Source organism: Lampetra planeri, chromosome 74 (genome assembly GCF_965212315.1).
Source record: "Lampetra planeri chromosome 74, kcLamPlan1.2.h2, whole genome shotgun sequence".
In the NCBI taxonomy this organism is placed as follows: Eukaryota; Metazoa; Chordata; class Hyperoartia; order Petromyzontiformes; family Petromyzontidae; genus Lampetra; species Lampetra planeri.
The window spans coordinates 4,241,646-4,260,219 of NC_136179.1; the positions used below are offsets into that span (position 1 = coordinate 4,241,646).

At 44.1% G+C, this 18,574-nt stretch overlaps 1 protein-coding gene across 1 annotated transcript in view; it reads right to left on the reverse strand.

Annotated features, from left to right (window-relative positions):
* Positions 1–789: 789 nt before the first annotated feature.
* Positions 790–18,574, reverse strand: part of LOC144737839 (uncharacterized) — a 75,977-nt gene continuing 58,192 nt past the window's right edge. The window contains exons 15-17 of the mRNA XM_078620713.1: positions 15,701–16,546; positions 4,608–5,117; positions 790–831 (exon numbers count right to left, since the gene is read on the reverse strand). Coding sequence (XP_078476839.1) covers positions 790–831; positions 4,608–5,117; positions 15,701–16,546 — 1,398 coding nt within the window. The remainder of the gene's footprint in view (positions 832–4,607; positions 5,118–15,700; positions 16,547–18,574) is intronic.

Sequence of the window (18,574 nt, forward strand, 5' to 3'; positions counted from 1 at the left end):
CAGCCTCCACGAGTTCCTAACGGCAGGTGGGATCGCTTTGTCAGACTTTGACGACCTCCCGCAGTTTTCCGAGTACCCACACTTGGTCTTGGACTCGGTGCTTGAGAACAACCATATCCGCCGCGAATTGGACACAAAAGACTTCCCATTTCGACTTCGGCACAAACAGTTCCCCATTGTCCCAGCCTTCGCGATGACCATCAACAAGGCGCAAGGGCAAACTGTTCACATCCTGGGATTATATCTACCAACGCCATGCTTCTCGCACAGCCAACTGTACGTGGCACTATCGCGAGTCACGGCAAGATCCAACATCAAGGCGCTTATTGAGGGACCTGACGACGAGGAGGAAGACGGAGTGTACACGAAGAATATCGTGTATCGCCAGATATTTCAATAAGTTGCATTCTATATTTGAATAAGTTGCATTCTTTAATATTGTCGATTGAGCGTCTCATAAAAATTCATATAACCTCACAAAAATAAACATAAAACAATCACCAAAACATGTTTATTGTGTCCAGCCACTTTCAACTCCCCACCCACCAAGCATATACACACCGCACGCGAAGCGGGCGGCGACTGCTAGTTGTTTATAGTGTTACAGTTCACGTGTCATAGCGTACAGGGATCCCTGTATACTTGATGATCAGGGACCGTAACGTTGTGAATCGATTCATAATAGGGACCATCCCCTCCTGAACCACACATGTTAATTGGGAGACAGCCACCATGATGCCTGTTAAGGTTAGACTTGTGTGACGGAGATGCTTCACCTGAAACTCGAGACTAGCAGTCGCCGCCCGCGAAGCGCGAAGCGGGCGGCGACTGCTAGTCTCCGGAGTTATGACGAATACAAACCAGACCAAGCGGAGACCATGTACCGGATCGGATTTTGGTTATTGATGTTAGAGTTATTGTATTGCAAGTGTGGTCACTACGCGTCTGTATTTGCTCACTCCCGAAGCTCGGCGATTTTTGGCAACGCCACGGGGCTGCATTCACTTTAAATCGAGGACAATGGAGGGCATGGGGAACGTGTTTTTCCATTTATTCAAAATAAGCGCATAATTACACACTGAGATGCACTTACATATTCATGCATGAAGCACAATGGGCACAATACCCTTCGGTATGTTAATAGACATGCGGATTGTACCTTCCAAAATTAACACTCGAATGCAAATTTCCTGAAAGACAAAGGATTGGATCCTAGGGAGGGAGTTATAAGGCGGCTCAGAAGCAGAGCTCAATGCCATTTCGAGAGGGAACTTGATGAGGTTGGAACGCTCGACGCAGCCTGGCGAGCACAATTGCTGTGTCGACAGTTAGGCGACTTTGTGTCGGGAGAGTTCGTAGCGATATCTTCAAACGGGTTCCAGACATCGATATACCGTTAATCTCCAAGTAAGTGTCTATTTTCGTGGATAAACTTTTAAACGTGTTTCTGGTCACATTTACGGGATTTTTTGCGTCTAGGGTTAGACGCGAGTGTCGTTCTTGTTTTAGCAGTTAACAAAATAAACATCCTTGCGGCCGATAGCGTACTTTTGACTCGATAACAGCGCTGCTGTTACTACACTCACATGGACCAGAGACGCTCTCCACAGCCCCACGCACATGGATGCAACAAGCCATTCAATTGCTCTGTGTGTGGGAAGACATTTTCATGGCTATCACATCTTCAGAGACACCAGAGAACACACACGGGCGAGAAGCCATTCCTGTGCCCTGTGTGTGGGAAGACATTTGCAGACTCATCAACTCTTCAAACTCATCAGAGAACACACACGGGCGAGAAGCCATTCCTGTGCTCTGTGTGTGGGAAGAAATTTGCACACTCATCAACCAGGAACAGACATCAGAAGGTCCACAATGATAGAAAACTGAAATCAAAAGCTGAAATTCAAGGTGCTGCAATGAGTCCTGAAGAAGTTTCCATCTTCGATCCCATGCAGTTGGATCCCGAGAGATGGCTGGATGTAATGGAGTGGCTCGAGGGTCAACCAGAGAGCTCGGGGTGACTGAAAAAATATTATGTCATGTGGCTATACCTATTAAGCCGTATCGAGTACTTTTGTGTGTAATTTTGACCATTTTAGTTTTACAGTTTTTTTGAGAGTTTAATGACGTGCACAGTGGTGGTTTGTAATGTTATCGGAATACTTGCCGAAGTGGTGTGATGAGCACTGGTTGTGAGAGGGTTCAATTGTAGTCGTTAAGTGTTCCAGTTGAGCTAAAGTTGGAATGCCTCTGTAGGTATATCTTTTCTCAACATTTTAAACGTTTTTTTCGTCGAAGAAATAGCATTTTTTGATTGCTATTAATCGACTTTAGATAGCCGATTTCAGGATGTACATTGATGATGCGTTCATTGGATATATGGCCTTGACTGCAACATAGACGCACAGTGAATAAATGTGGTGAACTAATAAGGAAATGATGGGGAATGATACTTTAACGCTTTGGTATTCCTGGAACGTAAATGGTTTGCATTGTCCTGGAAATGTGTGAACATAGGACATAATAAATATTCCCTTCGAGTTTTGACGTTAAAGGATTGCAGATGAATAAAAACTTATTTTTAACAAATGTTTGTCCGTTCTTGATTTTATAATGTTCCTAGCAAAAACATGTTAAGATAATGTCAGGTGGAGGATCTCCGTCACACAAGTGTGCAGCATCTTGGCTGTCTACGCGATTAACACGTGTTCCTTGAGGGGAAAGGTCCCCGTAGTTAATCGCTCATCAACGTACCAGTCCCTAATTCCCTAAGTATGTCGGGGATAAACTGTACTCTATAACATGTCAACTGTAATACTATAAACGATAACACTAAACATTAAACGATTATAAACCAGTAAATACGAGCGAAAGCGATAGTATTTGCTAAGAATGTCTTCATTAATCGAGAACGAAAGTAAGTAGTTCGAAGGCTGTCATATACCGCTACATTTACGAGTTGGCTCTTTGGGGCTGTACAATGTGTATAGTTGAAGGTGCTAGGTGTTGTCTTCTTCTAACAGATACTAACATGCGTGTGATGACTGCTTTTTTGGATTTGTCCATTGTTGTTCTTTTTTTAGGCTTTTTTTGTTGTTTTGTCACTTGAATGTTGCAGTTTGAGAATTTGTCATGTGACAGTGGTGTTTTTCTAAGTATTAATATAATAATATTCCGTCTTTTGCTATTCGATGACATTGAGACGAGACCTTCATCTAGCAGTGAAAATCGTGATTGTAATACGACCGTGTTGTAATTTAATTTTTTTTATCCGATCCTTGCACGTAGACCATACATACATATGAGCAGAGTGTGATTCTAATACGACCACACCGATTCTAATGCTTCTAAAGATATTATAATACCTTCGCTCCGTTTATATGGTTATAAATTAAAACACTAGTTTATAATCGTTTAATGTTTAGTGTTATAGTTTATAGTATTACAGTTTACATGTTATAAAGTACAGTTTATCCCCGACATACTTCGGGATTAGGGACTGGTACGTTGATGAACGATTAACTACGGGGAACTTTCCCCTCAAGGAACACGTGTTAATCGGGTAGACAGCCAAGATGCTGCCGGTTAAGGGCACACTTGTGTGACGGAGATACTCCACCTGAAACTCGCTTAACATGTTTTTGCTAGGAACATTATTAAATAAAGAACTGACAAACATTTGTTAAAAATACGTTTTTATTCATCTGCAATAATTTTTACGTCAAAACTCGAAGGGAATATTTATTATGTCCTATGTTCACACATTTCCAGTACAATGCAAACCATTTCCGTTCCAGGAATGCCAAAGCGTTAAAGTATCATTCCCCATGATTTCCTGTGCGTCTATGTTGAAGTCAAGGCCATATATCCAACGAACGCGTCATCAATGTACATCCTGAAATCGGATATCTAAAGTCGATTAATACCAATCAAAAAAAGCTATTTACTTTTCGATTTAAAGCTTTCGTGACTGCAGGGATTCATCTTCTTGGTTCTTTCGGTAAAGTCACATAGAAGGGAAGTAATAAAATAATAAAAATAAAACATAATAAAATTAGCTGCTTGCGTTGTGGCCGAAACGTCGTGAGAATAATTTTATTATGTTTTATTTTTATTATTTTATTACTTCCCTTCTACGTGACTTTACCGAAAGAACCAAGAAAAAAAAGCTATATACTTGAAAAAAAACGTTTAAAATGTTGAGTAAAGATGTACCTCCAGACGCATTCCAACTTTAGCTCAACATGAACACTTAACGACTACAATTGAACCCTCTCACAACCAGTGCTCATCACACCACTTCGGCAAGTCATCCGATAACATTACAAACCACCACTGTGCACGTCATTAAACTCTCAAAAAAACTGTAAAACTAAAATGGTCAAAATTACACACAAAAGTACTCGATACGGCTTAAAAGGTATAACCGCATGCAACATTATATTTCAGTCACCCGAGCTCTCGGTTTGATCCTCGAGCCACTCCATTACATCCAGCCATCTCTCGGGATCCAACTGCATGGGATCGAAGGTGGAATTATCTTCAGGACTCATTGCAGCACCTTGAATTTCAGCTTTTGATTTCAGTTTCCTATCATTGTGGACCTTCTGATGCCTGTTAAGAGTTGACGACTGTGAAAATGCCTTCCCACACACAGGGCACAGGAATGGCTTCTCGCCCGTGTGTGTTCTCTGATGAGTTTGAAGAGTTGATGAGTGTGCAAATGTCTTCCCACACACAGGGCACAGGAATGGCTTCTCGCCCGTGTGTGTTCTCTGATGAGTTTGAAGAGTTGATGAGTCTGCAAATGTCTTCTCACACACAGGGCACAGGAATGGCTTCTCGCCCGTGTGTGTTCTCTGATGACTCTGAAGATGTGATGACTGTGCAAATGTCTTCCCACACACATGGCATAGGAATGGCTTCTCGCCCGTGTGAGTTTTCTGATGGCGTTGGCAGTTTTCTGAAAGTGAAAATGCTATCCCACACACAGAACACAGGAATGGTTTTTCGCCCGTGTGTGTTCTCTGGTGTCTCTGAAGATGTGATGGCTGTGAAAAGGACTTCCCACACACAGAGCAATTGAATGGCTTCTTGCCTCCGTGTGCGTGGGGCTGTGGAGAGCGTCTCTGCTCCATGTGAGCGTAGTATCAGCAGCGGTGTTATCGAGAACGCTATCGGCCGCAGGGATGTTTCGCGTTGAGTTTTGGATTTTGTTAACTGCTAAAACAAGAACGACACTCGCGTTTAACCGAGACGCAAAAAAATCGCGTAAATTTGACGACGAACACGTTTAAGAGTTCATGCGCTAAAATAGACACTTACTTGGAGATTCACGATATATCGATGTCTGTAACCCGTCTGAAGATGTCGCCACGAACTCTCCCGATGCAAAGTCGCCTAACCGTCGACACAGCAATTGTGCTCGCCAGGATGCGTTGTCTCGCGGTTGAAGGGCGATCAGCAGAGCGACGAGTCGAGCGTCCAACCTCATCAAGTTCCCTCTCGAAATGGCATTGAGCTCTGCTTCTGAGCCGACTTATAACTCCCCCCCCTAGGATCCAATCCTTTGTCTTTCAGGATATTTGCATTCGAAAGTTAATTTTGGAATGCACAATCCGCATGTCTATTAACATACCGAAGGGTAATGTGCCCATTGTGCTTCATGCATGAATATGTAAGTGCATCTCAGTGTGTAATTGTGCGCTTATTTTGAATAAATGGAAAAACTTTGTCCTCGATTTAAAGTGAATGCAGAGAAATTAGCATGTAACTTTAGAAAAGGAAGAGAGCGGCTTTCTCGACAAGGGAGTGATACCCAATAGGTAATATTTTTTTACAGCGTTACAATGGATAGGTTGTAGTTCATAGGTTATAATATTATGTTTCACTATGATAGAGCTTAACATGTGAGAGTATGCAATATCAGTTGATCAAATGCGACGATCAAGGGCGTCAATCGGGTGAGTTTGATCAGAGGCTTTAATCAAAGGCGTCATCCCATCACGGAACACCACCTCCCTGCGTGTATCACAGCAACAGAAGCAACAACAGCAACAACAGCAGCGACAACAACAGCAGCAACATCACATTTCGAGGGCGACGCAGCTACTTCCGATTCTGCTGCCCAGCTGTTTGTAGTCGGGACCTGCTCTCGCAGGACCCCACACGTCTTTGGAAATAATTGCGATGATCATGTCTGAGCTGAGAATTAAGTCACTCAAGATTACTTTGTTTAACCATAACTTTAGGTAGGTTAGTGTCATCGGGGCTCTGTGAATACTACTCATGAATGAAATCAAACTCCTGTATGACCAACATTGTACTAAATTTGGTTGATCGAGTAGAACAAGGCACGTGCCACGTCCAGACGAATTCTTATCAACAACAGTGTCCTTAAATATGATGCTAAAATAAATGTTAACACTGGATTAAACGTGCACCTCTTAACCCCTCCCTCGCATTTACGACTAATGATGTGCATTTGCACATAACATACATTCAAGCACAATAAAATGCTAATACGACCATGTCCTGGAAACCATGGCAAGGTCATCCCATGAGGACTGCCTGGATGAAAACCAGCATGGAAGGGGCCCAGTGTGGGGCCGGCTATGCTAAAGGCATAGTCCCGTGTGTGTGTGTGATGTGAGGTCTCCTGGAAGCAGTCATTCTCCGCTGTAGTCCTGGCATCTGCTGCTCAGCTTCATTCCCCAGCTGTGGTCCCAGTGGCACCGTCTCTCTGGGGACCCGTGTGGTGTGTGTAGCGAGTATCACGGGGTGGACGGGTAGTGTGGGGATAGTGGTCACGGTTGGCACCGAAGCACGACCACCGCCACCACCCCTACTGGGCGGTGGACCTGCCACCACAAAGCAGCACGCGGCGGAGGAGTGAGGCGATCGCTCTCGCCACGCGAGCGAGGCCCCCTCGCTTCCTCTTCTTTTCGTGCATCTCCACCTGCACCTCTTCCGTTTGCTCCTCCGTCTCATCCTCCTCCATCCCCTCTTCTTCATCCTCCGCCACCATCTTCTCCTCTACCTCCTCCTCTTCCTGCGCCACCTCCATCTTCTCCATCTTCTTCTCCTCCGCTAGCACCATCTCTTCCTCATTCATCTCCTCTTCAACTTCCGGATCCACCATCTCCACCACCGTCTTCTCTTCCTCCTCCACCACCATTGTTTCCCCTTTGTCCGTCGTCTCCATGTCCTCCACCACGACCATCTGTTCATCCTTTGTTGTCTCCTCGTCCTCCATCTCCGTATTGTCTTTCTGTTCTCCCTCCGTGTTCTCCTCCATTGTCACCATCACAATCTCGTCCTCCTTTGCCTTCTCTTCCTCCGATTTCTCCTCCTCTGTCTCTACCTCATCCTCCATCATCTCCTTCACCTCTTCCTTCTCCATAACCTCTGTCTTCGCTTCAAAGGCCTGGACGAGTGAGTAGGAGGGCTGCGCTGGCTCAGATCTGTGAAGAGACAACACGACACCGTTCTAGATTTGAAGCTTTCGTGACTGCAATGATTCATATTCTTAGGTTTTTCGGTAAAGTCACGTAGGTAAAAAACATTAAAAAGTAAAATAAAATAACATAAAAAATTAAAATCACGACGTTTCGGAGGCAACACAAGCTTCCGTCTTCAGGTGGTACCGTCACAGCCACGACAGCTGTATCAAGTAAATGAGAGATTGCAGAAGCTACCACTTCGTTTATATAATGGTTGGAGAAGGTGGTGGGGCAAGGGCCGCATACTTTTATTAATATGGTAAGGTGAGGCTTAAGACTAAGAATAGAATGCTCAACAAAGGCTGAGCCTTTGTTATGGAGAGGTGCGGTTTGTGACTCAACCTGTAACAGGGAGAACACCACTAGACATGGTAAAACTGTGATGGTTGTCTGTCAAACACGACACCGTTCCACCTTGCTGCTACGGCAGACATCGCCATCTTCCCATCGTCCGTGGGTGGAATGTGTGGCGGATTAATCGAGCTGAATAGAAACCGCAATAACGACATGGCCAGTGAGTGTGCTTAGTATTGGTACTGTCATTCTCATGGCGCCAGGCTATCCTTGAGATAGGTGCAGCTGTGTCTCACACAGACTGCCGTATTTTCACAGTTGTGGGTGGCGTTGCTGTGCAAATTTAGCTGAATAATTTTAAGTGACATTTTTTGTGTTTTTTTTCGGTAAAGTCACGTAGGTATAAAATAAAATAAATTAAATCACAACGTTTCGATTGCAACACAAGCAATCATCATCAGGTGGGAAAACCACAGCAAGAAACTTTCTTGCAATAACGACATGGCCATCAAAACGTCGTGATTTAATTTAATTAATGTTATTTTATAACTACGTGAATTTACCGATATAACCAAAGAGTATGGATCCCTGTAATCACGAAAACTTCAACTCTAGATTGACATGTTTCTATATGTATATTCTAATTGACCCCTTGCACATAATGTCCTAAGCATTTCAAATGGCATCGATAGAGATCCTGCACGTCCACTGTGTCGGAATGGGTGTGGATCTGTGTGGTCAATGCAGCAGCAATCATAGCCAGGGCGGGAAGCAAGATCTGAACTGTAAGCGGTGAAGAATGAGTGCACGACCATTTGGCCGCTTCAACACATCCACGATTTTAAAAAAAGTGTCCGTCAGTGATTTGTGGTCGAGAGAGCCACATCCCTTTACGTCGAAGACATCTCAGAGTGCGCATTGCATGCGATGAGCCTCTCGCATCTCTCATCTCATCGCGTTTTAAATTGGACACCCCTCTCAGTGGTAGATGTCGCTGTGCATTACAAAGCGACTTGGCACCTGGCCTGGAAACAGGCGATAGACAGCGAAAATCTCACGGTGGATGGAGGGTTACATGGTGAAGATATGCCCACTTTTTTTACGTGGTCTAACCCAGAAACCAGTTATGAAAAATAAATCTGTCCTCAGTATAGCGGAATGTACAGGTGGGGTTTGCAGTGTCTGTGAATTTTGAGAGCGCGACAGGGCTTGAGCACCTGTGCGTCACAGCAACATTGACCTGGGTTTGATTTCCACGTTTGGCCACATTCTCCGTGTGGATTATGCAGCCACCTGTTCTGGGAAGGTTCTGCAGCTTTCTCCCTGTTACTGAACCCACACAAGCAATGCAAATCGTTCAATTTGGATCGCAAACAGTAGCAACTTTGTCGCAAAATACGAGCAAACTTTGCAGGATCCTCCTGAAAAAAAGTCTTGAGACCGAGTAAGGCTGATGCTGCGTGAGAAGCATGGAAATAAATAACAAAAATAAGTATAACCCGTAAAAACAAAGTTTTTCACTATAAATCTTTATATGCGTGGCGGTTATAGAGTCCTCTCGTCCTCTGGCTTGAGATGGCTGCCACCTATGGGTCAGATGATTGCCTGCCAGTATTAGCCAATTGGTAATTAAATATTTAATTTGTTTTCCCTAAACAGTGTAAAATTTTGGAAAAAAAATTTCACGAACAATAATTGTCTCGCACAACGAGTCTGTGTGCAAAATGTCAGCTCGATTGGATCACGGGAAGTGGGTTCAAAAACGACCGAAAGATTTGCACGGTCGTAAGCAAGCAAGCAAGCATGCAAGCACGCAAGCAAGCGAACTTAATATAAAGGATTTAATAAACACACAGGGCGCACACGCAGAGTAGTTTACCGTGGCTCAGCGACTCCGGAGTTTGCTTTATCTTCTTGGAAGCCCTCTTCTCCAAAGCTCGGAGCTATTGGGCCGCACACAGAATTGGAGGACGTGGTGGCGGTGGCGGTGGTGGCGGCGGTGGCGGCGGTGGTAGCGGTGGTGGCGGTGGCAGTGGTAGTGGTGGTGCTGCTGCTGGTGGTATCGGTCTGGAGCCATTGTCGCTCGATCTTGGCGAGGCGCTCCTCCTCCTCGAGGCGCTTTAGCTCCACAAGACGCTTCTCCTCCATCAAGTGCTCCTCCTCCTCCTCTTGACGCTTCACCTCAACGAGGCGCTTCTCCTGCATGAGACGTTTCTCCTCGAGGAGCTTCACCTTGCGAAAGCGCCTCTCCTCAAGTCGCTTCAGCTCTATGAGACGCTTCACCTCAAAGAGGCGATTCTCCTCCATGAGGCGCTTCTCTTCCTCGACCCGCTGCACCTCAATGAGGCGCTGCTCCTCGACAAGGCGCTTCTCTTCTTCCACCCGCTTCTCCTCCATGAGGCGCTTCTCTTCCTTGACCCGCTTCACATCTATGAGGCGCTTCTCTTCCTCCAGATGCTTCTCCTTGAGACGCTTCACCTCGCGAATGCGCTTCTTCTCCATGAAGCGCGTTTCTTCAAGGAGGCGCTTTTCCATGACGCGTTTCACGTCGTTGAGGATTTTGTTTCGAAGGCACTTCTGCTCCGTTTGGTGCTTCAACTTGGCGAGGTGCTTCACCTCATTGGGGCGCGTCTCTTCCATTGTGCATTTCTCCTTCGCAAGGTGCTTGTCCCCCTGGAGACGCTTCACTCCGCTGAAGTTCTTCACCTCCCCAATGCTCCTCTGTTCACGCGAAGATAAGCACATGACCATTTAGACATGCACACTCAGGACAAAATCCATTCTCGCAGGCACACAAACATGGACGGGCACATATACAAACAAAAATGCATACTGGCACATCTATGTACGGATGCAAACATGCACATTAACTCATGCAAACATGCTAGCACACGTATGAATATACACCATCACCTAATGTTATCAAAATACATGTTACATCCTCATATTCTCACAACATCAATACACGCACTTAATGCAGTGATAGTCTACAACGATTTCATGGCCATTGTTGGCAACAATCATCAGGGGCAATAGTTTCCACAGAATGTTCTATTGTAAAGATCTGGATGCCCATAATCTGGACAAATTTTATTGTAGCACCCATAATGGGCAACTGGAATGGCAACTTCCAATCAGCTCACAGACATAATTCATGAGATTGCATGATATCATTCTGTCTTCATTGGTAATGAATGGCGACTTCATTTGCCTGCACGAGTGGGATGTGGCATGACGTGATGGTGGAGAGATGGAGTGATGGTGTTGGGAGATGGTGTTGTGATATAGAGAGGTGAAATTGTGGAATGTTCTGGAGAGACGGTGACTTGTGATGGTATTGACGCTTTATGAGGCTCTATGATATTGTATTGATTCTCGAATTGAAGCTTTCGTGACAGCAAGGATTCATACTCACGTTTGTGACTTTACCGAAAAAAACCTAAGAAAGAGTCACATACGTAACTTTACCGAAAAAACCTAAGAGTATATTGTATTGAGTTGGTGGTGATGTAAAGAGATTGTGTGGTGATGTGAGGTGTAGTGATGTTTTGGTGCAATGGTAAGGGAGTGTGGAGAGAATGTGGTGTTTGACTCCCATAGACCCCATACACACCTTTGGGGAACGATTTTCATAGCTTTGGCCTGGGAAAGGGTCCACTTCATCCATAATGTCCCCCCACGTGGTCGACTGGCGCCATGACTCCCGGGCTACGGAAAACAAAATTAATTCAAAGGACGAGTAATGTCTTAGAGAACGAAGCACGTGGATATTCACGCAACTAATTCTGAGATCCCTGTATTTACCTCTTAACACATAACATGACCTGCTGTTGAGAAACATTAGTTACATGACAGTAAAACTTTGCAAGTAATATTTTTGTAAGGATGTTGAGATCATCAATTTCATAAAGTTGAGACCCCAATTTAAACCAATATGGCTGAAACTCGGTTCTAAATCCATGCTGTCTGCACACTTGACCGTTACCTCTTCCCCTCACCACCAAGCCACGTCTACTAAAAATAATTAATCAGGGAGCTGCCTCCTCTGCATTAAAACCAAGTGCTGCAGGTATTTGGGACTTACCATCATAGTCCTCCAAGATGTCAGCCCACTTGCGTTGTCTGTCCATGTTTTGTGGTGAAGAAGTCGTTTCTGTTTGATGTTGGAGGGCCTTTTTACAAGGGGTCATGTTTGCATAGACCGCAATAACTGCAGTCATAATACAAACAAAAGAACATGACTCTGATAATGTGCACTGTCCTTGAAGTTGATTGGTCCACACCCGAGACAGCTTTCCTTAGAGCCTAGTCTCACATGGGTTGGACCTGATGACGCCAAAAGGCGCACTGTAAAAAGGTGTCAGTTTTGTTGCCAGATAGAGGGGTAAAAAAAAACAATTATCATATTTTTACTGGCAAATGAGGTTCCCATAGGGACGCTCACCTCGTTGACGATTCGCTCTGCAAAGGCTTCTTCGGCTGCTGCTCACTCGTGCGCATTCCTCTCGACTGCGGGTGGAGGCGTGGCTATGACGTAACAGAGGTGACGTCACTATAGCGAGGCTCCGCCCCCACGCGCTTGGCGGGCGCACCACGTGGTGCAGTGCGGGTGGTGTGCGTCACCGGAAACAGCAGAGCCCTCTGTTCGACGTTAAACATTTGCCCCCTCGCTTTGTGCTGTCTTTGATGTCGCCGTTACTGCGGCGAGGACTGAAGCGATGCCTGGCCATCAGGCCTGGCATATACCTAGGCCTCAGGTTTCATATTTGTTCGTAGTTATTTTTTGTTTAATTGGAATTATTAACTTGCATTTCATTAATTACATTTCAAGCATATAAACACCATCCCATTGGTTTATTTACTTTTAAATTCAGGTTTTTGTTAGAGTTTTTGATCTGTAGTTATATTTAAATGAGTGAGGTGGTTGTACTAAGTGTGAATTTGAGTTCCATGTAAACTATAATTGAATAAAGGATGTGTCTGTGTGCACCTATCCTGGCAGTAGTAATATGGGATTTTTATAATTAAGTTGTTAATGAGATTGTTTATTTGTGTGTGTCTGTTATCGATGTCTGTGTAAGGTTACATATCTATGTTTGTAGCTGTGTGTGTTTGTTAATTTATGATGGGTGGTGATGATGATGTTTCTTGATAATGGATGGTGGTGATGATGATGGGTGATGATTATGAAGGGTGGTAATGATGATGGTTGGTGATGATAATGTGTAGTGATTATGATGGGTGGTAGTAATGATCATGGGTGGTGGTAATGATTGGTGAGGTTATGATGATGGGTGGTGATGGTTATGGGTGGTGATGATGATGGGTTGTTGTGATTATGGGTGTTGATGATGATGGATGATTGGTGGTGGTTATGATGAATGTTGGTTGTGATGGTTGGTGATGGTGAGTTGATAGTGATAATGATGATTGGTGATGATAATGGGTGTTGATGCTGATGATTTGTGTTGATGATTATGGGTGGTGATGAGTAAATGAGCCACCACCCAATACATAACAGCAACAGAAGTAACTACAGCAGCACCAATAACATCAGCGACAACAGCAGCAGCAACAACACATTTCGAGGGCGACGCAACTACTTCTGATTCTGCTGTTTCTGCTGCTCGACTATTTGTAGCCAGGTCCTGCCCTTGCGGGACCCCACACGTCTTTGGAAATGAATGCGATGATCGTGTCTGAGCTGAAAATTAAGTGACTAAACTTTACTTTGTCTAACCATAACTGTGTGTAGGTTAGTATCTGCATGGGGGCTCAGCGAATACTACTCATGAAATAACTCGCACTCCTTTATGACCGACATTCTACTAATTTTGGTTGATCGAGACGAACAAGGCACGTGCCATGTCCAGACGAATTTTTATTACTAATATTGTCCTTAAATATGATGCTAAAATAAACGTTAACACTGGATTAAACATGTACCTCTTAACCCCTGCCTCGCATTTACGACTAACAATTTGCATTTGCACAAAACATACAGTCAAGCACAGTAAAATGATAATACGACAGTATTGTTATTCTAGGAATTTGAATTCGATTCTAACCCTGCACCCCCACAGTTAGCATATCCAACCCCCGGGTCGATTGAACGTAAACTTTCTTTTATATGAGCAGATTTCCATTATAATACTTTTAATGAGATTCGAATATCGTATCCACGAATCGCCTAAATATGAAAATGTGTCGTTAAACCCGCCACCACCCACACACCCAATTAGTAAGGTTTGTCACGTAAACAGGACAGGCTAATTCGTTGCTAGTCCAGCACAATGGTGTGTTGGAGAGCCAAGCCACAACATATACAATCTGAGTACGATGTTTCGCCAGTAATTACAACAATCTTCATTAGGCGACGGCCAGTTTTGTGGAGACGTCCTCCTGTTTCGTTCCGTAAATAGAGAGGTAGATGTGATGACAAAACGTGTGTGCTCTTCTTGCGCGAAGTGGGGAAGGGGGGGTGTTAATGGATACATATATATATATATGGATATGGGTACCCATTGCCGTTTGGGTTATTTATATGGTAATCAACGTACATTAGGCATGCGAATTAAGTGAACCCATTGACCTTGTACTTTCTGTCGATTGTGTGTACTAAAATAGCCTGCTAACGGTAATCCTAATTGAAGAATAGTGACCGGAATAGACATGCTTTAGTAACGAATTGTCTTGTTCTGTTTAAGTGACAATCCTTACTATTTTGATGTGTCGGGTGGTGGCGGGTTTAACAAAATATATTTTTTACTTACGCAATTTAACCCCAAAAACCTGTTCGATTGAACATACACTATACATATTTATGAGCAGAGTGCTATTCAAATACTTCTAATGAGATTTTAATACCGTACCTCCGTTAATGGTGTAATACATTATTAAACCAGTTTATAGTAGTTTAATGTTTAGTGTTATCGTTTATAGTGTTACAGTTTACATGTTATAGAGTACAGTGTATCCCCGGCATACTTCTGGATTAAGGACTGGTAGGTTGAGAAACGATTAACTACGGGGACCTTTCCCCTCAAGGAACACGTGTTAATCGGGTAGACAGCCAAGATGCTGCCGTTTAAGGGCACACTTGTGTGATAGAGATCCTCCTCCTGAAATAATCTTAAAATGTTTTTACCAGGAACATTATAAAATAAAGAACGGACAAACATTTGTTAATAATACGTTTTTATTCATCTGCAATCATTTTTACGTCAAAACTCGAATGGAATATTTATTATGTCCTATGTTCACACATTTCCAGTACAATGCAAACCATTTCCGTTCCAGGAATACCAAAGCGTTAAAGTATCATTCCCCATGATTTCCTTATTAGTTCACCACATTTGTTCACTGTGCGTCTATGTTGAAGTCAAGGCCATATATCCAACGAACGCGTCATCAATGTACATCCTTAAATCGTATATCTAAAGTCGATTAATACCAACCAAAAAAAGCTATATACTTGAAAAAAACTTTAAAATGTTGAGTAAAGATATACCTCCAGACGCATTCCAACTTTAGCTCAACAGGAACACTTAACGACTACAATTGAACCCTCTCACAACCAGTGCTCATCACACCACTTCGGCAAGTATTCCGATAACATTACAAACCACCACTGTGCACGTCATTAAACTCTCAAAAAAACTATAAAACTAAAATGGTCAAAATTACACACAAAAGTACTCGATACGGCTTAATAGGTATAACCACATGACATATTATTTTTTCAGTCACCCCGAGCTCTCTGGTTGACTCTCGAGCCACTCCATTACATCCAGCCATCTCTCGGGATCCAACTGCATGGGATGGAAGGTGGAAACTTCTTCAGGACTCATTGCAGCACCTTGAATTTCAGCTTTTGATTTCAGTTTCCTATCATTGTGGACCTTCTGATGCTTGTTCATGGTTGATGACCGTGCAAATGCCTTCCCACACACAGAGCACAGGAATGGCTTCTCTCCCGTGTGTGTTCTCTGATGGTTTTGAAGAGTTGACGAGTGTGAAAATGCCTTCCCACACACAGGGCACAGGAATGGCTTCTCGCCCGTGTGTGTTCTCTGATGGTCTTGAAGAGTTGACGAGTGTGCAAATGCCTTCCCGCACACAGGGCACAGGAATGGCTTCTCGCCAGTGTGTGTTCTCTGATGGTTTTGAAGAGTTGACGAGTGTGAAAATGCCTTCCCACACACAGGGCACAGGAATGGCTTCTCACCCGTGTGTGTTCTCTGATGACTCTGAAGATGTGATGACTGTGCAAATGCCTTCCCACACACAGGGCACAGGAATGGCTTCTCTCCCGTGTGTGTTCTCTGATGGTCTTGAAGAGTTGACGAGTGTGCAAATGCCTTCCCACACACAGGGCACAGGAATGGCTTCTCACCCGTGTGTGTTCTCTGATGACTCTGAAGATGTGATGACTTTGTAAATGTCTTGCCACACACAGGGCACAGGAATGGCTTCTCGCCCGTGTGCGTTCTCTGATGGTCTTGAAGAGTTGACGAGTGTGCAAATGCCTTTCCACACACAGAGCACAGGAATGGCTTCTCTCCCGTGTGTGTTCTCTGATGGTCTTGAAGAGTTGATGAGTGTGCAAATGTCTTCCCACACACAGGGCACAGGAATGGCTTCTCGCCCTTGTGTGTTCTCTGGTGTCTTTGAAGAAGTGATGGTCGTGAAAAGGACTTCCCGCACACAGAGCAATTGAATGGCTTCTTGCCTCCGTGTACGTGGGGCTGTGGAGAGCGTATCTGCTCCATGTGAGCGTAGTAACAGCAGCGGTGTTATCGAGTCAAAAGTACGCAATCGGCCTCGATTTAAAGTGTTTAGCGTTGAGTTTTGGATTTTGTTAACTGCTAAAACAAGAACGACACTCGCGTCTAACCGAGACGAAAAAAATTCCCGCTAATTTGACGACGAACACGTTTAAGAGTTTATCCACGAAAATAGACACTTACTTGGAGATTCACGGTATATCGGTGTCTGAAACCCGTCTGAAGATGTCGCCACGAACTCTCCGGACGCAAAGTCGCCTAACTGTAGACACAGCAATTGTGCTCGCCAGGCTGCGTTGTCTCGCGGTTGAAGGGCGATCAGCAGAGCGACGAGTCGAGCGTCCAACCTCATCAATTTCCCTCTCGAAATGGCATTGAGCTCTGCTTCTGAGCCGCCTTATAACTCCCCCCCTAGGATCCAATCCTTTGTCTTTCAGGATATTTGCATTCGATTGTTAATTTTGGAAGGTACAATCCGCATGTCTATTAACATACCGAAGGGTAATGTGCCCATTGTGCTTCATGCATGAATATGTAAGTGCATCTCAGTGTGTAATTGTGCGCCTATTTTGAATAAATCGAAAAGCTTTGTCCTCGATTTAAAGTGAATGCAGAGAAATTAGCATGTAACTTTAGAAAAGGAAGAGAGCGCCTTCTCGACGAGGGAGTGAACCCCAATAGGTAATATTATTTTACAGCGTTACAATGGATAGGTTGTAGTTCATAGGTTATAATATTATGTTTCACTATGATAGAGCTTAATATGTGAGAGTAGACAATATCAGAGTTGATCAAATGCGACGATCAAGGGCGTCAATCGGGTGAGTTTGATCAGAGGCTTGAATCAAAGGCGTCATCCCATCACGGAACATCACCACCCTGCGTATATCACAGCAACAGAAGCAACTACAGCAGCAACAACAGCAGCGACAACAACAGCAGCAACATCACATTTCGAGGGCGACGCAGCTACTTCCGATTCTGCTGCCCAGCTGTTTGTAGTCGGGACCTGCTCTCGCAGGACCCCACACGTCTTTGGAAATGATTGCGATGATCATGTCTGAGCTGAGAATTAAGTAACTCAAGATTACTTTGTTTAACCATAACTTTAGGTAGGTTAGTGTCATCGGGGCTCTGTGAATACTACTCTTGAATGAAATCACACTCCTGAATAACCGATATTGTACTAATGTTGTACTAATTTTGGTTGATCTAGTAGAACAAGGCACGTGCCATGTCCAGACGAATTCTTATCAACAACAGTGTCCTTAAATATGATGCTAAAATAAATGTTAACGCTGGATTTAACGTGCACCTCTTAACCCCTCCCTCGCATTTACGACTAACGATTTGCATTTGCACGTAACATATATTAAAGTCCATTAAAATGCTAATACGACCATATTGTTATTCTAAAAATTGAATGCGATTCTTGCCCTGTACCCCCCCCCCCCACAGTTCACATATCCGACCCCCGGTTCGATTGAACAGATAATTTACATACATATCTGTATGTCCCCCAAGTTGCTCCACCCATGGCGGGGTCAGGTAGAGGTCATAGAGGTGGGTGATGTAAAGACAGTGCATCAACTAAGGGACAAGATAGAGAGAGTTCGAGAAGGGAAGGCGAGACCAAGTGTGGGCGGAGGTTCACGTCGAGAATGAGAGAGGGGGAGGAACGAGGTTTGGGGCTGTTTTGGCTGGTTGCTGTCTCGTCGTCGTCGTTGCTATATCGTGACGCCTGGGGTCTGAAACCGCGTTAAAGGCTAAATAAAATAACCCTCTGCAGTCTGAGTCCGGAGTCATTGCAATTGTAATGATTCATTATTTCACGGGCTAATATTGGGTTTGTGCGATTATTTTACATATTCATACTGAATATTGTTATTTGATTCCATTTAGATGGAACATTCATCCATTAGTGGACAGCTTGATATTAATACCACCAAAGTGTTATTCAAATAATTTTAATCCCATCCTGATCCTGCA